A 21,993-nucleotide genomic window follows, 5' to 3' on the forward strand; every position below is an offset into this window, starting at 1 on the left:
ATTATTCTATAACGGGGGGGGGGGGGAGGGCGCGGGGGCGGGAAGCGGGCAGCTTGGCCAGAGGCTGGACTGGGGCATCCAGAGCTGAGCCCAGAGTGGGTTTATAATCAGCTCCTGAACCAGGGGGAAAGCTGCTGGTTTGGGCAAAGGGCTGGGGCACTAAAGATGAGCAGGAGGCTGGTGGGGAAGCTGGGATGGGGGCCCCCACAGCGCGGGACCCCAGCAGTGTGGTCACGTCTGTCTGGGCCACTAGTGGCGGGGTCCTGGGGCTCTGGGTCCCGCGTTCCAGGATGGTCAGGCGCAGAGCAGGGAGGGGAGGCCAGCCATGTCAGGGGCGGGGCCGGAGGGGAGGTCAGCCACACCAGGGGCAGGGTGGGGCGGGGAGGCAGTCTCTGGCTTGTCACAGGAAGCTGTCATCTTCAAACTTATCTGTGACTCTGTAAACCAGCCACATAGCTGTCACCACAGTCTAGTACAAAAAGTATGGACCAGGGAGGTGGGAAGCAAGCTGTGTGCTCCTGGATAAGTCACTCAACGTCTCTGGGCCTCTTCATACCTTCCTCCTGTCAAATGGGTCGTTATGCACTGAGTTTACCTGTGTCCAGCCCACCCCATTCATATGTTGAAGCCTAACCTTCACTGTGATGGTATTACGGGGTCAGGCCTTTGGAAAGTGATTAGATCGCAAGGGAGGTGTCCCCCGTGATGGGATTAGTGCTCTTATCTAAAGGGACCCCAGAGAGCCCCTTCCCCCTCTGCCCCGCAAGACACAGCAAGAAGGTGGCCATCTGTAAGCCAGAACAGGGCCCTCGCCAGACCCCAAACCTGTCTGCACCTTGACCTTGGCCTCCCCGGCCTGCAGAGAGCAGTGAGACAAATGTCCGTGGTCTCCAGCCTCTGGTCTACGGGATTTTGTTCCAGTAGCCCGAGCTGACTAAACATGAGCACAGATTCTGGATCAGTGATATGACTTGTATTAAATGCCATGAATACAGCGCCGGTGAGACCATCAACGCTGCGGACACCTATGGAACACCGCTGTGTGCCTGGCACCCTGCGCAGCAGCCAGACATTCACCAGAAGCCTGGTGGGCAGACGCTGTGCTACGGAGACACCCCACGCACGGGCGCAGAGGCTGTGCTTGCGCCCGGCATGGCCAGCCCTGAGCCCCGACCCACCTGTATCATGTACAGCTGGGCGATGCGGTACTCCTCCACGGTCATCGGCAGAGGAATCCGATATTCTTTTATGATCATCTTGGGAGTCCAAGCCTTCCCGTTGATGGGGAACTGCGTGTTGGGACTTCTAGGCAAGGTTCTTTAAACAACCATGACAAAATTCACCAAGGACCCCTGAGGGAGGAAGAGAGGACAGGAGGGTTACTTTCTGCCCGAGGCAAGAGGGTACGAGGACACTGGGGAGGGGGCCTGGTCTGGTCCTGAGGCTGGAGTTCTGTTTCTGGCTCTGGCATGAGCCCACCAGGTGACCTTGAACAAGCCCTCCCCCTGCCCCAGCCTCCCCGTTCCTTGTTTGCTTAGCATGCGTGTGAGGAGGATGGGGGGGCGCTCTGATTGGTCAGGGGGAAATTGGGGATTGTCCGCCTGCTGGCAGGGGCTGGGCGGTGGGAGGGTGCTGCATCTCCCGTGTTGGAGAGCCCCACACTCCTGTGTTCTGTGTAGTTCTGACAAGTCACAGCCTTGGGTCCCTGGCTGACACCTGTTCTGTGTTTGACGCTGGTCTAAGTCTCCGAGGTCAAAGAGATAAATAAGAAAACTGGGTGGGTTGCACAGCATATGAACCATATCCCAATAAAGCTATTTAGGAAATAAACACTGCGTCCTGGCCAGGTGGCTCAGTGAATAAAGCATCGTCTCAAGGGGCCCAGGGCACAGGTTTTACTCTGCCTCCCCCCCAATCAGGGCACAAACAAGAAGCCATCAATGAGTGCACAACTAAGTGGAACAACTAAGTGGAACAATGAGTTGATGCTTCTCTTTCTCTCTCTCTCTCTCTCCTCTACACCCTCTCTCCCTTCCTTTCTCTCTCTCTCTCTCTCTCTCTCTCAAATCAATGGGGGGAAAAATAAACGATGTACTCATAGTAGATTCTATTTAAGATGATGGAATATTTTTGATGAAGACCTGCACCTCAATTAAAAACGTAAATAAAAACAATGTAACACTTAAAGGAGGCATACTCCCAGCAATCTGGAAAATAAAATCGCCCACCATACTCTATCCCTGAGATGGCAGGGGCGTTGCTGTAAATATATTTGGGCTCCCCCCTGAGAGATGACACACCATTAACTGGAAGCTGAGTGAAGGTTTCCAAGACAGGCAGGGGCAGAATCAGAGCAGTATCTCATACTACAGAAGGACCCCACCGGAACAGCGGTTGGTAAGGAGTCACGGTGACCAGGAGGCAAGAGACGAGCTGCGTGCTAAGAGAGAAGGCCTCAGGTGGGCCGCTTCCCCGGGGCACCGTCCGCAGGAGGCCGCCCATCACCCGGGCGCTAGGGCATGACTGCACGTGTCTAAGGAGGTGGGGGAAAGCGAAAATGCCAGAACTCGCCTGACCTGTGGTGGCGCAGTGGATAAAGCGTCAACCTGGAACGCTAAGGTCGCCGGTTTGAAACCCTGGGCTTGCCTGGTTAAGACACATATGGGAGTTGATGCTTCCTGCTCCTCCCCCTTTTCTATGTCTTTCTCTCTCTCTCTCCCCACCTCTCTCAAATAAATAAATAAAATCTTTTAAAAAAATACCAGAACTCTTGAGACAGTCGGCACATAGGGATGAAAGAAATCCTTCAATGAACTACTTTGGAAGATAGAGGGTGGAGTCTTTTTTTTTTTACACAAATGAGGCAGAGCTGGCCCCTGTGTTATTAGCCTAAAACTACCCCCATGTTCACCTCTTTACAACACATAGAGTTGTTACCTCAGAGTCCCCAGCATCACACTCAAATTCTCACACAACCAGCCTGACCAGGTGGTGGCGCAGAGGATACAGCATCGGACTGGGATGCGGAAGGACCCAGGTTTGAGACCCTGAGCTCGCCAGCTTGAGCGCGGGCTCATCTGGCTTGAGCAAAAAGCTCACCAGCTTGGACCCAAGGTCGCTGGCTCCAGCAAGGAGTTACTCAGTCTGCTGAAGGCCCCCGGTCAAGGCACATATGAGAGGGCAGTCAATGAACAACTAAGGTGTTGCAATGTGCAACAAAAAACTAATGATTGATTGATGCTTCTCATCTCTCTCTGTTCCTGTCTGTCTGTCCCTATCTATCCCTCTCTCTGACTTTCTCTCTGTCTCTGTAAAAAAAAAAATTAAAAAAAAAAATTCTCACACTACCAGTTGCTTTAAATCCAGTCTGGAGAAATAATCTTGTTAGTAAATTAGAGTTCTTCTACATTACGTAGCTCATGAAACTGCCCCTTCCCTCCCAACTGGTAGCCACAGATGAGACAAACCCAGAGCCATGAAAGACCCCAAACGCGGGACTTCTGAGAGGTTCCCCAAATTGCCTCATCTCATCAAGTTCTAGCAGCTTAGTTACTTAAGAAGACCAGGCCTGTTTATTTCTAGCCACGCCCCCAGGAGTCAGTTCAGAAATCAACCCTGACTTCCTGTAGCAGATGGGGGGGGGGGGGGGAGGAGCATTTCCGGTCAATTGTCCTCCCTCGAAAATGACGCACCACTACTGAAGATGGAGTAAAAGAGGGAAATGGCTACGATGACACGAGGAAACTGCTACACCTCCCCCCCGCCACCCCCAAGCCACAACCTGTGAAAGGACATCAGCCAGACACCATGAAGCTGGTCAGGGCACATACAGGAAAAGATCAATGTTACTCTCTCTCTCTCTCTCTCTCTCTCTCTCTCTCTCTTCCTCTCTCACTAAAATTAATAAAAATTTTTTAAAAGATACAGAAAATGAACAACCCCAGAAAACCCCCCACCCCCTCCCTATGCTTCCTTCTAGTCTCTACTCCCCAGCTGTGGACAACCACTGTCCTGCCTTTTTGCCTATGTGTGTACTTTCCATTAGCCTAGCAATGGCCAATACCCCACTGTTGCTGACCCACAGAATGGGCCGCTTCATATGGAATCATACTGTATGTGCTCTGTGGATTCTGGCTTCTTTTGATAGACATTATGCTCATGGGATTCATCCACGTTGATCCATTCAGACAGTTGTAGACTGTTCACTCCCATTGCTGTCTAGTTGTTTGTTTGGGTGAATACACTATAATTCAGTGGTTTTGGTCCTCGAAAGAGTGAACCACCCGGATGTTGTATGAAGATTACAGACCCAATGATTACAGGCTCTTCTTCACACAACATCATCAGGATGGTTCCCTCTTTCACGAACCGGCAGTTGAAAACCACGGCTCTAATTGACTTAACCATTCCATCGTCGATGGGCACTTGGGCCAATTCCACTTGGGGGCTGCTATGAACAGCTTAGTGCGTGCAGAGATGCAATTTTACACTGTGGAATGGCAGGCGAGGGAGAGCTGACGGGAAAATCATTCCCATAGGCCATTTCTAGGACAGAACCTAGTTTTCCAGCGCAGAGAGATGCCAGGAGTGAAGTGAGTGAGGCTTGGAAGAGAGAAATGGGGGGGGGGGGCAGTGAGGGCTGGTCATAATACAGAGAGTCAGAGACCTAAAGAGCTTAGCTGTGAGCCACCATGACCCTGCAAACCCTGGAAGCTCAGACAGATGGAATGCCAGGACACAGGATACATAAGAGCTCTGGGAAGAGAGTCCCCTAGAGACAATAGATAAACCCCCAATGCAGCTGCACACGGCTCCGATCTCCCCCATTTTTCTCACCCTGCTACTTAGAAGCTAGTTAAAGGGTAATGATCAGAAAGGCACCCACATGGGTCCTATGGATTAAGGGGGGGGGGCAAAGGAAGAACAAATATCACAAGAAGATTCTCCAAGAGAAATACAGGAAGACTTCGGAAAAACAGTTCTCCATTGGCTCAGGGAAACAGTGGATATAAACTCTTAAAAGCTAGTTAAAGGTGGCAGGAAGGAGACAGAAACTTTAAAAGGAAATGATTTGACAAGAGAAAGAGACAGAAGCTGAGGGGTGTGAGCTAGCAGAGCTCGGGGGGGGGGGGATGGAAAAGAACCATAAATATCTACTTTTTTTTTTTTTTTACGAAAACCATATTATAGCAATGACTAACTAAACAGTGTGACAAGTGGAGATATGGTGGGCAGGCTGGAGGACATCACACGAGATTAAATGGTGATGACTGATAAAACAAAATGACAGACGGGGGAGGCAAAAGAAAACCCAATGTGGCCCTGGCTGGTTAGCTCAGTGGTAGAGTGTCGGCCTGGCATGTGGAAGTCCTGGGTTCGATTCCCGGTCACAGCACACAGGAGAAGCACCCAGCTGCTTCTCCACCCTTCCCTCTCTCCTTTCTCTCTCTCTCTCTCTCTCTCTCTCTCTCTCTCTCTCTCTCTCTCTCTTCCCTTCCTCCAGCCAAGGCTCCATTGGAGCAAAGTTGGCCCGGGCACTGAGGACGGCTCCATGGTCTCCGCCTCAGGTGCTAGAATGGCTCTGGCCACACTGGAGCAACACCCCAGATGGGCAGAGCATCGCCCCTTGGTGGGCATGCTGGGTAGGTCTTGGTCAGGCACATTCAGGAGTCTGTCTGACTGCCTCCCCACTTCTCACTCCAGAAAAATACAAAAAAAGAAAAAAAAAGAAACTCAATGTGTACATAATTGGTGTGATTCTTAAAGTAACTAGATAATAGAACAGGGGGAAAGGGGAAAGTATTCAAATATAGAAGGGGAAAAATCCCCTGGAATAAAAAAGACTTGGCCCTACAGATTAACTACCATTCCATGTCCCAGGAAAACTTGATGGTGTAATGAATACCAAGACATCTTAAAAATGTATCTGAGCTTAAAGGTCAAAGAAAGAACCATATAACTAAGGAGCATGGGAAGATGGGTTAAGGAGAATCAGAACCCTCCACAGTAACAGTTTTTCAGAAAACAGTGGCGCTGTATCCTATGGAATTCTAAGGGAAAGATATTATGAACCAGAATCTTATACCCAGCTAAACTGTCCTCTGAGTATAAAGTTAACAGGCACCTGAAACATGAATTTAGGGGGCTTAGATATCCATAAGGTCTTTAAAAAGTTATCTGATGCTGACATCTAACCAATAAAAAGATAAAATAAGTTCATCAGTGGAGGAACCCTGGTGAATACTGTATTAATATTTTTGAAATCGGGGCAATTATGGTTTTTGACTGGAACATAAAAACATTGACAATATACACAAATAAGCATACAACTAACAAAAGTTGAGAGGGGAAGAACAGAGGCGCTTGATCATTTCCTCAACTTTCATTGCATTGGAGTGGGTTTATTATGCAAGTTAAAAAATTATTGAGGCCCTGGTCAGTTAGTTCAGTGGTAGAGAATCAGCCTGGCATGCAGGAGTCCCGGGTTCGATTCCCAGCCAGGGCACACAAGAGAAGCGCCCATTTGCTTCTCCACCCCTCCCCCTCTCCTTCCTCTCTGTCTCTCTCTTCCCCTCCCGCAGCCAAGGCTCCATTGGAGCAAAGTTGGCCCGGGCGCTTAGGACGGCTCCATGGCCTCCACCTCAGGTGCTAGAATGGCTCTGATTGCGGCAGAGCAACGCCCCAGATGGGCAGAGCATCGCCCCCTGGTGCACATGCCAGGTGGATCCTGGCTGGGTGCATGCAGGTGTCTGTCTGTCTGCCTCCCAGCTTCTCACTTCAGAAAAATACAAAAAAAAAAAAAATTATTGAGCGGTGACCCTCTGGAGCACAGGACTTTTTAGGGCAGGGGAAGTGCTCTGTGTGATACTTCCAGTGGTAGATACATGTCATTGTACATTTGTCAAACCTCATAGAATGTACAGCACAAAGAGTGACCCTTAAGGTAAACTATGGACTTTGGGTGATAATGATGTGTTGATATAGGGGTCATCAATTGTACCAAAGGTACCACTCGGGTGGCAGGATGATGTTGATGCAGTAGACTATGCATGTGTGTGTGTGTGTGTGGGGGGGGGTATCTGGGAAATCTCTGTACCATCCTCTCAATTTTGCTGGGAACTTAAAAACTTGCTCTAAAAAATAAAGTGTATTCACCCTAGCTGGATAGCTAGGATGGGTAGAGCATCGTCCCCACGCACAAAGGTTGTGAGTTTGATCCCCGGTCAGGGCACTTACAGGAACAGATCTCTCTCTCTCTCTCAAATCAATAAACACATTGAAAAAAATAAAGTTTGTCAATTAAAATAATAAATGACTCTAACCTTTTACAAGTTTTTCTCTCAGAAAGTAGATTAGTGGTTACTGGGGGTGGGGTGGGGGGAGAGGGGAATGGGGAATTATTGTTTACCAGTTATGGAGTTTCTACTTTAGTGATTGCAAAGTTTTGGAAATGTGTGTGATGGTTCTACAACTTTGTACAATGCCAAACATTTGTCTAATGCCACAAAAGTATCCACTTAAAAATTGTTAAAATGGGCAAATTCCTCATAGTTAAAAAAACAACACATTAACGTTATACGGCAAACCCCGCGAAATCACAGACTTTTAATGAGTGAACTGTATGATATGTGGCTTATTATATCTCAATAAAACTGTTTAAAAGGCTTTCCTCCCACCACTTAACTTTAACCTGTGAGGAACTATGATCACTTACAATGAAGAAATGTCTTTTTGAAGTTTAGCGATTCCATTCTGTTTCGTTGTAAATAAATGCAAATAGATAGTCTGTCTCTGGTTGAATTCAAGAGAAATTAAATTTGTTTTTTTTTTCCTTTCTCCAAATGCACGTAGAGTATGATCTATTTTTAAAGAAGTTATTACTACTCTGATTGTATAAAGAGTCTGGAATAATGTTCACTGGATGCTGGTGAGGGTTATCCCAGGTGGACGGAATTTGGGGCAACGTTTTCTACAACGATGCGACTCTTCACCTGGCGGTGGTGGCAGAGTTTGAGCAGGGGGTATGTAACTGGCCCCGGGAAGGGCAGTCAGTGTAGTCGTTAAACTCACGGCCTCTGAGTTAGCCAGACCTTCTGCCACCTCTCAGCTGTGACTGTGGGCAAATTCCTTCATCTGTATGATCTTTGATTTCACCTTCTCCAAACTCCTCACATCATGCACACACATGGTCCGCTCGGTTACAACCAGCACTCCGGGGGCAGCCCGGGTCTGCGCAGGGCCTGGGAGGTGGCCGCCCAGGCCTGCGTGGGGCCCAGCCTCCTGGCTGGGCTGTGGACACTAAACCCACTGCCTCCAGGGCAAGACAGTGCCCAGGACATGCACGGATGTCCAAAGGACACATGGCCCCTTGGTAGGTCCTGGAGGGCACGGCAGGGTCTCCCAACTTGCTTCCTGGTCAAGCCTGCAGCAAGGGGGCCCAGGCAGAACCCTGCCCCCTGATGAAAGAAGGCGGTGTGACGTGTGTCCGCCTGTCCCCCGGAGCCCTCCATGCCCGGCAGCTGAACCCTCAGACAATCTCATTACGCTCATTCCGACTGCCTGGGTGTGCGGGGCAGACGCACATTTCATCTCCGTCGCCACTGGAGTCGTGATGGGTTAGACAGAATTACATTTGATTGCTTTGCACAGGGCAGCTGTTGGGGCTTGGCGCGGCGAGAAGGAAGGAAAAAAGAATACACGTCTTGAGAGGCCCTTCTGGGAGGGAAGCCAGGCAAGGAATGGGGGTGACCGGCCCACAGAGACCCCGCCGGGAGCACAACCTGACGACCCCTCTTTCGGGGGAATAGGGATGATTCCCTAGTGAGCCCCAAATATGGCACGTGGCTCTAGGAAAATATGGCCCAGTCTCTAGGAAAGCCGTGGGCTTCCAGAACCCTTGTGTTCATGACCCTAGAAAGGACCCCAGGCCCCATGTTCCTCCGTGTCTTTTAGAGAAGAGCAGGGCCAGACAATGTCCCAGTGGAAGTTACTTGGCATGGTGACCAGGGAGACCATGGTGGGGTGGGCTGACCAGCCCTGGACAAGGTGAGCAGCCCAGACTACATCCTGCCTGTGTGCGGAGCTCTGGCCTCCATGTGGGGTGGGTGTCGCCCTCCTTGTCCTCAGGTCGCCTGTCCAGCCAGCTCCCACACAGGGAAGAGAGAAGAGGGGTCCGAGGTTGACTGAAAACCCACGGTGCCTCCCAAGGAATCAAGGGCAGGAGCCCCAGGTTGTCAGGGACCCCTCTGGGCACGGTGGGAAAAAGGCAACGTCTGTCAGACTTAAAGGGGCCGGGAGAGGGGGCTGGAGGGGCTGCCGTGAGGGCTGGTGAGTGATCAGGGTTCAGCTTGTAAGGGAGGGTGGGCGGAGGGCGCCGGCAGGAAGGGAGGGGCAGCAGGAGAACTGAGGTGGCAGCACTGAATCTGCATTGCCACGATTAGCCAACTAGCCGGGGTCGATGTCACAGATGGAACTCAGGAGGGAGGCGGTGCAGGGAGGAAGCGGAGGGAACGCATCCAAACACAAGTCAGCTGTGTCCTGGCCTTGAGGTCTGGAGCTGCCCCAGGCTGGGCCAGCAGAGCCGGCCTGGACATTTGCAATTGTGGGGAGGGTGGCTGGTAAGGAAGACGGGGGGCCACGGGCAGCTTCTGAGGGGAGGCTTCTGGTCTCTCCTCCACCTTCTCTGGGAAAGGCCACTTCCTTTGCGGGCCCTGCCCAGACCGGCTGGTCCCCAATCAGGGGCAAAAGTGGGTGATACTAAAAGAACTTCATCTGCCCCCATGTGGGCAGCGGTCACCCATCTAGAAAGGTGGGTTTCAGATGAACAAGGTGGGGGTGGGGAGGACATAGGGCCATGGGAGGGGGAGGGGGCAGTTCTCTGTGCCCCAGGGCCCAGTGTCAGGCCTGGGGAGCAGTGGGGATGATAAGTATATGAAGTTAACAAGATCAGCTGCCTCTGTCCCCTGAGGGTAAAAGCAGGAACAGGCTTATCCCTTCCCTCAGAAAGTCTGAGCCGGAAGGAGCTTGGGGGGGGGTGCACCTCTATACGTTAGACATTGGCTTTCCACCTAGAGGACCCCGCTCCGGTCCCAACATCCATTTATAAACAAGGGGACGACACCCGGACTTCGAGGGTGTGACGGGCTGGAGGACACAGCATCCTCCCGTGTCCCGACCCCTCGGGTGCGAGGACAAAGCCTGGGCACCCCCGCCGTCACCGACATTGCAGGGTAGGCGATGCATCTCATCGCAAAGAATGCTCGGTGCGCCAAGCCGGGGATGACTGCCAAGCCACTGCAGGACTTGTCATCAGACCCCACGGGGCAGTGGCCACCTGGGGGCACCGCAGAGCCTGCTGCTTGCTCTGCAGGACTGGGAACGCCGGTGGTGGGGAGGGGGGCAGGGCCCTTAGAAAATGCTCGAGGGTTCTGTACCGTGTTTTCTGTAACCCCCCAACCCAAACAGCACCAGAGAGGCTTTTTATCCCTATGGTGCAGAGAGGAAAGCAAACCCTGAGAGGGCTGGCATCCTGCTCGAGGGCAGCCACAGCCCGGGGCGATCGGCACCCAGGTCTCATGACTATTACACCCTTAGCAAGCTTGCGGGCTCCGGCCTGGCTTGTTAGGGAAAAGGGGAGGGGAGCTTTGTGTACGAGGACACTATAACGGAGGCCTAGAGCCTCTCAGACTGAGGTGTGAGGGTGCCAGCCGGAACACCCCCTCTGGGGACCCTACTGGTCACCGCCACTGTGACCATCACCACACTGGCTTTCAGGGGGTGCTCCCCACCCTTAGCACTGAGTACAGCTCACACAAGCTGATCGCCTACAAGGTTCTCGTGCTGGGGGCTCCGACGCAGCCTATCGGCCGCCAGCTACAATTATGACTATATTTTTATCCCCTTCCCAAAAAAAGAACCTGGTGTTGAACAGCCAGTAAGTAGCCTTGTGAGGCGACCTCAGATCTAGGGGGGCACAAGGCCCATGTTGGCGTTTCAGGAGACATGTCCCTAGCTCATCCCCTTTTACCCACCCTACTCATGGCACCCCAAGGCTCTGTGCCCTCACGGCTCCTTCTGCAGAAGCCACAGCCCAGTGGGCACAGGCCCAGCATATTCTAGCTGGCAGAGTGCAGCATTAAACTCTCTAGCTCAGGGAAACTGCCCACAGCACCCGGTAGTCCTTAAAACCACGGTTCCCAAACTTGCAAGACTATGGGAACCAACGGAAGTGCTACTGAAAGATACTGACCCAAAGCAGCCAAAGGGCCGGAGCTGTTGCCCCAGGCCCTCCCTGCAGCCTGTGAGGAGGTCGCACAAGAGACACGGTCCCTCCCCCCACACCGTCCTGCCCCTCCTGGACACCTCCCCAGGGTCTCAGCACACCCTGCGCCCCGACATGCGGGGAACCAGACTTCCTGCTGGGTCCCTTGACGTATAAATCCTTTCCATCATTTCACACACGCAGGCAACGTGAATAAATGATGAGTTATTTAAGCCTTACAACTGCCTCGAGGTAGAAGATATATTACCACCATTTATCTATTTATTTTATCGAGACAGAACCCACACACCACGCCACTGCCCCTCTTGAAGTGTAGAAGTTTGTGGTTTTAATATCTTTACAGAGTTGTGTAACCACCACCACCATCTGATTCTAGAACATTTCCTCACCCTAAAAGGCAACCCCACGCTCATTAGCATTCACACTGTTTAAACACACCCCAGCCCAGGGCCCCCTGATACTCATTAATCTACCTTCTGTCTCCATGGATTTGCTTATTCTGGACATTTTCATTTAAATGGAATCATACAGCCTGACCAGGTGGTGGCGCAGTGGATAGAGTGTTGGACTGGGACCCAGAGGACCCAGTTTTGAAACCTTGAGGTCGCCAGCTTGAGTGTGGGCTCATAAACATGACCCCCTGGTCACTGGCTTGAAGCCCAAGGTCACTGGCTTGAGCAAGGGGTCACTTGCTCTGCTGTAGCCCCCTTGCCCCCAGTCAAGGCATATATGAGAAAGCAATCAATGAACAACTAAGGTGCCACAACGAAGAACTGATGCTTCTCATTTCTCTCCCTTCCTGTCTGTCTGTCCCTATCTGTCCCTCTCTCTGTCTCTGTCACAAAACAAACAAACAAACAAATAAATAAATAATAAATGGAATCATATGATGATATGTGTCCCATTTTTGTGTGTCTGGCTTCTCTCACTCTGCATCGTATTTTCAAGGTTAATCCATGTTCTAGTGTGTCAGCACGCCATTCCTTTTCATGGCCAGATAATATCCCACTGCATGGCTGTTAGGCCCATTTTTTTTTTTTTTTTTTTTTTTTTTTTGTATTTTTCTGAAGCTAGAAACGGGGAGAGACAGTCAGACAGACTCCCGCATGCGCCCGACCGGGATCCACCCAGCACGCCCACCAGGGGCGACGCTCTGCCCACCAGGGGGCGATGCTCTGCCCCTCCGGGGCGCCGCTCTGTCGCGACCAGAGCCATTCTAGCGCCTGGGGCAGAGGCCAAGGAGCCACCCCCAGCGCCTGGAGCCTCGGCTGCAGGAGAGGAAAAGAGAGACAGAGAGGAAGGAGAGGGGGAGGGGTGGAGAAGCAGATGGGCGCTTCTCTGTGTGCCCTGGCCGGGAATCGAACCCGGGACTCCTGCACACCAGGCCGATGCTCTACCACTGAGCCAACCGGCCAGGGCCTGTTAGGCCCATTTTTATAGCTGGGGAAACTATGGCTCTGGTTCATTAAGGTGCCCTATCCCTCCCAGGTCACTCAGTAAGTGCTGGAATCTCTAAGGTTTATCTCGCTGTGCAGCTGGAACAGACGTACTACCTTAAGAACTGAACAACCATCATTTAAATTTATATCAATTTATATGTACCTACACCCTCTAGCATTGATCACAGGATTTTATGGCTTACACATGCTTTTAGCTTCAAACTCTTGCTTTTTTTTTTTTTTTTTTCTCTTTCCCAGGTCAATCCTACAGGGTAGAAAAGACAAGTGTGCTCATTTTGGAAGAAATAAAAAATGCAAGGGGTATGTTCAAAGCTAGAGATATTTATCGACGGATGATAAATATTCGGCTGCATCTGAATCCGAGTACATTGAGAGCGCACGGGATGTCTTTAACACTTTTCCACAAAGGGGCACGGTATGGAGAAATACTTTTACTTGTTATTCTCTTTCATATTATTTTGCAGTGAGTGCAAACCTTGGAACGTAGGGACAGCTCCACATACACCTCATCCAAGAGTGACTTCTTGGTATTATCATCATGTTTCCAACTGATCTTGGGAATACAGGTTGATATTTCTTTAAAAATACAGACTCCTGAGTTCCAGCCCAAGTTGACTGCATGGCTGAGGGTGGGGTAGGCCTGAGAATATGTATTTTTTATTGACTGATTTTAGAGAGAGAGGAAGGGATAGAGACAGACAGACAGACAGGGATAGGAGCATAGATCTGTTCCTGTATGTGCCCTGACCTGGGATCGAACCTGCAACCTCTGCGCTTTGGGGTGATGCTCCAACCAACCGAGCTATCTGGCCAGGACATGGGAATATGTATTTTTAACGTGTTCCCTCAGTGGCTCTAAGGAACAGAAAAGTGCCTGGAGGCTAAAAATCTCAACTCCATAACCAGACAAATAAAGTCCTTAAATTCTGGTTTCAACAAGAAATCTTTTACTGGGGCCGCTCTGAATTCCATGTACCCAACGGTGTTTAATAAGCCAGATTTCGGGCTCTGTGCCACGTGATGGGGTCCAGGGGACCAAGACAGAGTCCTTGCAGTCTCCTTGGGAAGACAGCATTGCGTGAGTCACCTAAGACCTGACAGGGAATATTATTCAACTTTAGAAAGGAAGGAGATTCTGCCTGACTGCTGGTGGTGCAGTAGATAAAGCATCGGACCAGGATGCTGAGGACCCAGGTTCAAAACCTTGAGGTCACTGTCTTGAGCATGGGCACACCAGCTTGAGCGCAGGGTCACCGGCTTGAGCGTGGGATCACAGACATGACCCCATGGTCACTGGCTTGAAGCCCAAGGTCGCTGGCTTGAGCAAGGGGTCACTGGCTCAGCTGGAGCCGTCCCCCCATCAAGGCACAAATGAGAAGCAATCAATGAACAACTAAAGTGCCACAACTATGAGTTGATGCTTCTTATCTCTCTCCCTTCCTGCCTGTCTGTCCCTATCTGTCCCTTTCTCTATCTCTCTCTCTCAAAAAAAAGAAAAGGAAGAAAATTCTGACATTTGTCCCTGCCTGTCTGTCTCGTTACACGCTAGCCACCTGGGCAGCTGCCTTTTCTTGGAACACGCCAAGTTAGTTTCCAATTCCAGGTTGCTGCAGTGCCCATCAAACGCCCGTCCCCCCTGGCCTCAGCGCAGCCAGCTCCTGGTCATGATCCAGACCTCAGTCCAGATGCCACACATGCCCCTCTGTGTGGGAGCCTCCCACTGCCCCGCTCAAGCCCCTGGGACGATCTGACGTCCTTCCCCACACAGAGGGTGACCCCATGCCAGGGGTCTCGCCCATCACGTTCGTGGCTAGGAGAGCACCTGGCCCGATGAAATGAGAGTGAACTTGTCCAATTCATCTTTTTTGTCAGAGCAGGTCCCAGGGAGCTCTGTAGGGACTCAAGAAGGTCTGCTTGGCAAACGATCCCCAAACCCACCCCCAGGCAGATAACGGGGCCCCAGCAGCCAAAGTGCTAATTACAAACTGCTCTGTTTGCTGTTCCTCAGAGCAGCTAAAGGATCCGCCAAGAACAGCGCACCCTCCCTGCCGCGTCCCCAGAATAACAAACCTGCTTCTTGACAGTGTCTGTGACTCAGTCTGTTCGCGGAGCCAGACTGCCCCCACCCCCTGCCACTGCCACCCGAGAGCGTGTGTAGGGGCATAAACCCCAGACAGACAGACAGAGTTAGGCAAAGGGCTGCATGCTGTTACTTACGGCGGGGCGGGGCCCCGAATGAGATAGGGCCGTGCAGGGTGGCCCAGAGGACCTTGGAGTAGCTGTCACCCCCTCTCAGATGCTCACGACTTACAGTTTATCACACTCAGAAAGTCGGAAAGTCGGTGCTTAGAAACAGCCAGGCGGCAAGAAGAAGCCCAGAGGGGCTGAGTCACTTGATAAAGTCAACTCAGAGAGTCAAGGACAGAAGGCACTAGAATCCACACGTGATGGCCCGTAATCCAGGGCCTGGGTAAGCAAATCTCCGGGCGCCTCAGGCCACCAACAATTGGCTCCAAATGTTCCACTCTGCAGGGAGCAAGCAGGACAAGCCGGATCCTGGGCCAAAAAGCCCAGCCCGTGTTCCCAGGGGGCCGTGTGAACATGTACATTCACGTGTCTGTACAACTCTGTCCAGGTTTTGCTCAGCTGCCCCTCCCCCTTCCTCCAGGGCTGTCGGGGAATGCGACATGTCTGCAAAGTTTCCCGGGTAACCAGTCCTTCTTTATGGAGTTATTAACTTCCCTTCATTGCCCCATAAAATCCTCTAGCCAAGGATGGGTGCAGTCCTTGTCCAAGGAGGGAGAGAAGGAGGGAATGAAAAAAAAAAAAAAACAACACAAAGGAAACATAAACACTGATCAAACTGGGAAAACCCCACGGGCGCCTCACTTGGGAAGAGGGGACTGGGTTGCCTCCTTCAGCTGTGTGCACCCAACGCCAGAAGGCGCCGTTCTTACGAGATACACTCCCGATAAGCTTCCTTGAGTTGGGCAGCGAATGGAAAGGGCCCCGTCTCCTTAGGGACAATGTTTTCAATAGTCCCACACTGTCACCTTATCCTAGCACGGGACCCCTCTGCCCTCCGGCACTGCCCACCGGGAACTCATGGGTAGGAAGACCTGCCCACAGTTGGAAAAGGAGTCAAGGTGAAGGATTTAGCATCCATCTCCCCACATCACTGTGGGGGTTGGGCTGGAACCTCGCTCTCAGCCCCAGGACCCGAGGGAAGAATTAAACATCTTGTCTTTTTAAAAGATTTTATTTATTTATTTTAGAGAGGTGGGGGGAAAGAGAAAGAAAGACATAGAGAAGGGAGGAGGAGCAGGAAGCATCAACTCCTGTACGGGCCTTGACCAGGCAAGCCAGGGGTTTCGAACCAATGACCTCAGGGTTCCAGGTTGACACTTTTATCCACTGTGCCACCACATGTCAGGCTAAGCATCTTTCCTGAACTGATGGCATCTCATGTATTGAGTCTCCAATCTTCTCTCCCCTCATTCACACTCCGCTCCCTTCCTGCCTCTTCATTCTCCATCAGTTCTGGGAAAAATTCTCAGCGACCATCTCTTCAAACCTGGCCCCGGGCTCATTTCTCTCTCGAAATCTAATTAGAGGCATGTTAGGTGACCTTCGGCACAAGGCTTGTCCTCTCCACGGTGGCCTGGTCTTTCCAGTGTTCTGTTCTGGCCATCTAGTCCCTAATTCTTCCTTCGGGGCTGGCTGTGCATCCTATAAAAATTCTGTTCGGTTCTTTTTACAGATCTGCTTCATCATTTTTTTTTTTTTTATGTCTTTTTGTTCCCTGCATACATCAGCAACCTGGCTTTTTTATTTATTCAAACGCAGCCAAAAGAGTTATTTGATCAACAATGCCTCATTGAGCTGTAACCTGAAGTTCAGAGGGTCCGTTTTGACTGTCAACTGTCCACGCTGGCTCGGGCAGGCTCAGTGCACCTTATCTGCCTGCCCTTCCGCTCGGTTATTTTTGACTCTGAACGGCTCATTTTCTGTGGAGGTTATTTGTAGAAATCCTTGGAGACTCAGGACAGGGTCTGTTTCCCCCCCCCCCCCTCCCCGGGAGAAGATCTATATTTGCTTTGCTGAGAGCCTGGGTTACTGCCCATCTGAGATGCCCTTAGATTCCTAGCTGGTGGTTCTCTGGACACCCTTCTCCTTCTTCTCTTCTTTCTCCCAAATACACGGCCAGGATATTAGTTTCCTGGGACTGATCTCACAGAGGACCACCAACCGGGTGGCTTGAAGCAACTCAAGTGTGTCCTCTCATAGTACTAGAAGCCAGAAGTCCAAAGTCTGGTGCCTTGGTAGGGTCAGTACCTGTTCCGTGGCTCTCCTCTCCTGGCTGCCGGAGGCGGAGGCGGAGGTGGTCCTCGGCGGTCCTCGATTTGCATTCCCCTGATGTCGCATGGCATTCTGTGTGTCTCCGGGTCCCTGTGTCCTCACATAACCTTATTATAACCCTACCTGTCACTGGCTTCAGGGCCCACCCTATGCCTGTAGGATCCCCACTGTAACATCTGCAAAGACCTTCTGTCCAAAGAAGGTCACATTGACAGGTCCCGGGAGGGTTAGGACATGAACACATCCTTTGGGCAGACACAATTCAGAGCACATTCTCGTCATTAGGTTGTAACCTCTCTCTGAGCAGCGCAAAACTCACGAGCTCTAAGTTTTCCCCTCAGCCATCTGCTGTGTCCACTGCAGCACGCCACCTTCTGTGTCCCTAGTCACAGGGTCTTCCTTCTGTCACTCCCATAAAAGAGGACAGTGCTGCATATGTCAGGCAATGTTGACAATCTCATCAGGAGGGAAATGTCCACTTTGCTTCTTCCTGTCCCTGGTGGTCCTTTGAGAGCTTTGATGACCAGGGCAGGGACAGAAGGTATCACCACCGTCTGGGCCTTTCTCTTCCAGACGGTCAGTTCACGGTCATCCTCAGACCCTTCCAATCACGGCTGGCTTTGGCCAATGTCATCACCAACCTTTTTTTGGAGACAGGCCCGGGGAGGGATGGGGGTGGGGTGCCGGTCTTGGGGGCCAAGGCAGATGTGGCACCGACTTCTCCCCACTGGTGCCCCTCAGGTACACGACTTTGATCTCACTGGGGCTGAACTTCCCCGGGACGCGGAGGCGGCTGGTGCTGGTGAGCCCGGATTCAGGACCACCGGAGAAAGATGCACCGAAGCCTCCTCCGAGGCGAAAGTCTGACTTCATTTTTAATTCTGTCTTGTTTCTTTCTTTGAGTTTATTTTTCTAGCTTCTTGAAGTGAAAGCTAAGCTGGATAATTTTTACTTGTCTCTTAAATGAATGTAGGGTGATGAATTTTCCCTGAGTAGTGATCTGGCTTCGTCACATGAGTTTTCATACACAGTGCTCTTAAAAACCACCACTCCTTCCAAATACTGTAGTTTAAAATGTTCACTTTGACATTCTCATTTAACCTGAGAGCGATTTAGTTTTTTGTACCTAATGTGTTGTTCTTGAAGATTTTTTTAGCGAAGCTTGACTAGGCAGTGGTACAGTAGATAGGGCATTGGCCTGGGTGCTGAGGACCCAAGTTCAAAATCCCAGGGTCACTGGCTTGAGCCCAAGGTCGCTAGATTGAGCAGGAAGCCCCCCAGTCAAGGCACACATAAGAAAGCAATCAATGAACAACTAAGTTGCTGCAACTATGAGTTGATGCTTCTCATCTCTCTCTCTCTCTTCCTATCTGTCTGTCTCTCTCTCTCTCTCTCAAAAAGAAAAAAAGATTTTTCTAGTGAAAATTTCATTGAGATCATTGTAAATTCACATGTAGTTGCAAGAAATAACAGAGAAATCCCTTGTACACTATTCAGTGCCCCATCCTCCACGGTAACAGTTTATAAAACTTGAATATGGCAACCAGGATATGAACAATGATACAATGTACAGATTTCAGTCACACTCCCCCAGTTTTACTGGCGCCCATCTGTGTGTGTGGAGTACATACCTATTCAGTTCTGTGTTACCTCTTGGGTACACTTCTGTGTTACCTCTTGGGTACACTTCTGTGTCTGCTACAGGAGCTATCTCGGAGATTTTTAAAGCCTACTTTGTTAATCTACATTTGCCACGTTTTTCCCACTCACAACATCATCAATTTTTATTCAATGCAGTTGGAGTTATATTGTTCAAAATAGAGCACCCACGGCTTTTAACTTCCAGGCAAAATATTCCTTTTATCAGTTTGAACCATACTTTTCCACCTAAAATAGTTTTCGCTTCTGGTTCTCTTTGATCTGGTTCTGATATTACTCTATCTGCTTTTGTTGCTGTGTTTGTTAGGGATTTCTTTCCTTGTCCTTTTATTTTCATACGCCTTAAGCCGTCTCTATGATTTTCAGTCTCATTTAAACAGAGTCCCATTAAAAACTTATTTTAAGACTACCTTCTCATTAGTGAATTTAACTTGTTCACATTTATTCTTTACTTAACTGATGTTTAGACTAATTCCCTACCATTTTCTATTTACCATAGCTATTTCTTTTCATCTTCTGTGCCCTTTACTGAATTCTTTTTGTTTTGTTAGATATGTCGTTTCTTTTTCCTTCCTATAATAAGTTGAATGTTATGTTTGTTTCAGTTTTCTAGAGCAGGGATCAGCCAACTTTTCCCATAAAGGGCCACATAGTAAATACTTCAGGCTTTGCAGGCTATACACAGTCTCTGCTGCAAGTACTTGGCTGTGCCGCCACAGAAAATATAGTAACAAACACGTCTCAATAAAACTTTATTTACACAAACAGATGATGGGCCGGATCTGACCTGCAGGCCACACGGTGCTGGTTGCTCCTGCTCCAGTGACAATCTTTCAATCTTTACATACATATTTAAACGTATCATTCTCTAGAGTGCCTGGCTTTATTTATTTATTTATTTATTTTTCCTTAAGTGAGAAGCGGGGAGGCAAAAAGACAGACTCCCCAGGATGCGCCCGAACCAGGATCTGCCAGGCAAGTTCCCTATGGGGTGATGCTCTGCCCCTCTGGGGCTGTTGCTCCATTGCTTGGCAACTGAGCCATTTTAGCACCTGAGCCTGAGGCCACGGAGCCATCCTCAGTGCCCGGGGCCAACTTGCTCCAACCAAGCCATGGCTGTGGGAGGAGTAGGGAGAGAGACAGCGAGAGAGAGAGAGAGAGAGAGAGAGAGAGAGAGAGAGAGAGAGAAGGGAGAGGGGGAGGGGTGGAGGAGCAGACGTTGCTTCTCCTGTGTGCCCTGACTGGGAATAGAACCTGGGACATCCACATGCTGGGCCAAAGCTCTACCCCTGAGCCAATCAGCCAGGGCTAGAAGCATTTTTTTAATTTATTTATTCATTTTAGAGAGGAGAGGGAGAGAGAGAGAGAGGAGAGACAGAGAGAGAGAAGGGGGGAGAGGAGCTGGAAGCATCAACTCCCATATGTGCCTTGACCAGGCAAGCCCAGGGTTTCGAACCGGCGACCTCAGCATTTCCAGGTTGACGCTTTATCCACTGCGCCACCACAGATCAGGCCTAGAGTGCCTAGCTTTAATAAGGGTCTAACCTTCCCTAATAGGAGAGGAGTTGTATTTTCTCTACTTCCTTATTTATCCCCCAAATTGTAGGTCACTCCAGAACCATATCCTGCTCCTTGTCACATCAAGGCTTAGGACACACCTAGAAACCTCTCTTCCTCCTGGGTACAATTTGGCCATTGTTTCCTATTTCATTCTAATCCCATATTTCACTCCCTCTTGTGGGATTTCTTATGTACTAAAGGCACGCCTTTGCCCACGTGGATGTTGAATAATACTTGTTCAATCGTTCCAAGGGATACGCACTAGGCAGAGAAGGCTGTGGCATGCTTTCAATCTGAAAACTGTGTTCTCAGCCCTGCTCAAATTTCCAGGGACTTTTTAAAAGGTAGAGCCAAAGAGAACGTGAGGTGGTTCTGCAACCTGGAGCAAAGGCAGGAAGCTGCCAACAGCCCTGTCCCCTCTATGTGGCCAGCTGGGGACACCCGAATGAGTGCCAGGGCACATCCTGGTGGCATTTGGACCTGCAAGTCTGGCCGCTGAGGCTGCTGCCCCGCCCTTCCTCCCATGGTGGCAGGAGCACTCCGCACTCCAGGCAGGTCCCCTTTTTGTTGGAGCGAACACAGATTGGACCTCTGTGACTCACAACCAGGAAGCCCTGACCGAATGTGGGACGAAGTATGACTTTGACCAGAGTCTGCGTGTTATTCCCTTGCTGAGCAAACCGTTTTCTCTCCCGAAGGGTAAAAAGATCCATTTTACTCTACCCCCAAGGTCAAAAAACGATGAAAGGTTCCAGATCAGCAGAGGTGATTTCCCTAACTCGAATCATTCTGAAATCTCGCGGTGCACCCTCTGAGTCCACAGGCGTCGTGGGAGTTGATCCGATAGGAGAAGGACGCGGCTGGTTGAGGTCAGAAGGTGGACGCAGGGTGACACTGTGTTCTGTACACATGTTACCCCTCTGTCAAGCGGAGACTTTACCATGAAATATGGGCACGTTCTGTGAATCTGGAGGTGGCCCTGGGCTTCCAACCAATCTGGGTCCACCTGCCCAGGGCCTGGAGCCACCTTGACGGCTTCGGTTTCTCCCCTCCAGGAAGGAGGCCACACCACCAGCTCGGCCTACACGGCATGTAGGGCGCAGCGCCACGCGAGCTTGGTGCTAAACAGACACCATACTTGGGATTAAAATAAAACCCAGCTCGGTGACATCCTGATGCAGCTTAGGGGGAACAGCAGGCTCCTGTGTACACACTGTCCCGCTCCGCACGCCTGTTTGTAAATTCATCACACGCCCGCAGACTCCGCTCAGATTCCCACGTTTCTGAACCAACTCCGAGGGGAGCTCGGGCCATGGGATCTTCTCCGGCAGACCTGAGTGGGTGGATGCTCTCCTTCCTGCCTGGCTCCTAAGCCCCCTCCCTTCTTCTTGCTCCCCTCTCCCGCAGAAGTATTCAGGGAGGGGGCTTCCCGGGGCCTTGTCTAAAAGTGTCCCCAGTATACGACTGATATGATGGTTTTAAGACAGGTAGGCACACACTTGTAAGATGTTAGTGGAAACGGTGCGGAAGCCAAATTAAAAGAAATGGAGAGGGGGCCATTAGGTAATTAGGCGTTCCCACCCCCACCAGCCACAGAGGTGGGTAGGTCCCGCCTCCCTCTGGGCCTCTCCCCTGTGATAGGAACCTCTCTTCACTCTGCTCCCGGGCCCACCT

At 50.7% G+C, this 21,993-nt stretch overlaps 1 protein-coding gene across 9 annotated transcripts in view; it reads right to left on the bottom strand.

The window, feature by feature from the left end:
- PITPNM2 (phosphatidylinositol transfer protein membrane associated 2) overlaps nucleotides 1–21,993 on the bottom strand; it is a 136,391-nt gene that overhangs the window by 34,684 nt on the left and 79,714 nt on the right. For 8 of the 9 annotated variants that reach the window (XM_066371084.1, XM_066371077.1, XM_066371078.1 and 5 more), the window contains one exon: nucleotides 1,179–1,352. In XM_066371084.1, the coding sequence (XP_066227181.1) occupies nucleotides 1,179–1,256 (78 nt within the window). In that variant the 5' untranslated portion in view covers nucleotides 1,257–1,352. Of the gene's footprint in view, nucleotides 1–1,178; nucleotides 1,353–14,958; nucleotides 15,084–21,993 lie in introns of those variants that run through there. The other variant, XM_066371082.1, reaches the window with a different exon arrangement.

This window comes from Saccopteryx leptura, chromosome 2 (assembly GCF_036850995.1).
Source record: "Saccopteryx leptura isolate mSacLep1 chromosome 2, mSacLep1_pri_phased_curated, whole genome shotgun sequence".
Classification (NCBI taxonomy): Eukaryota; Metazoa; Chordata; class Mammalia; order Chiroptera; family Emballonuridae; genus Saccopteryx; species Saccopteryx leptura.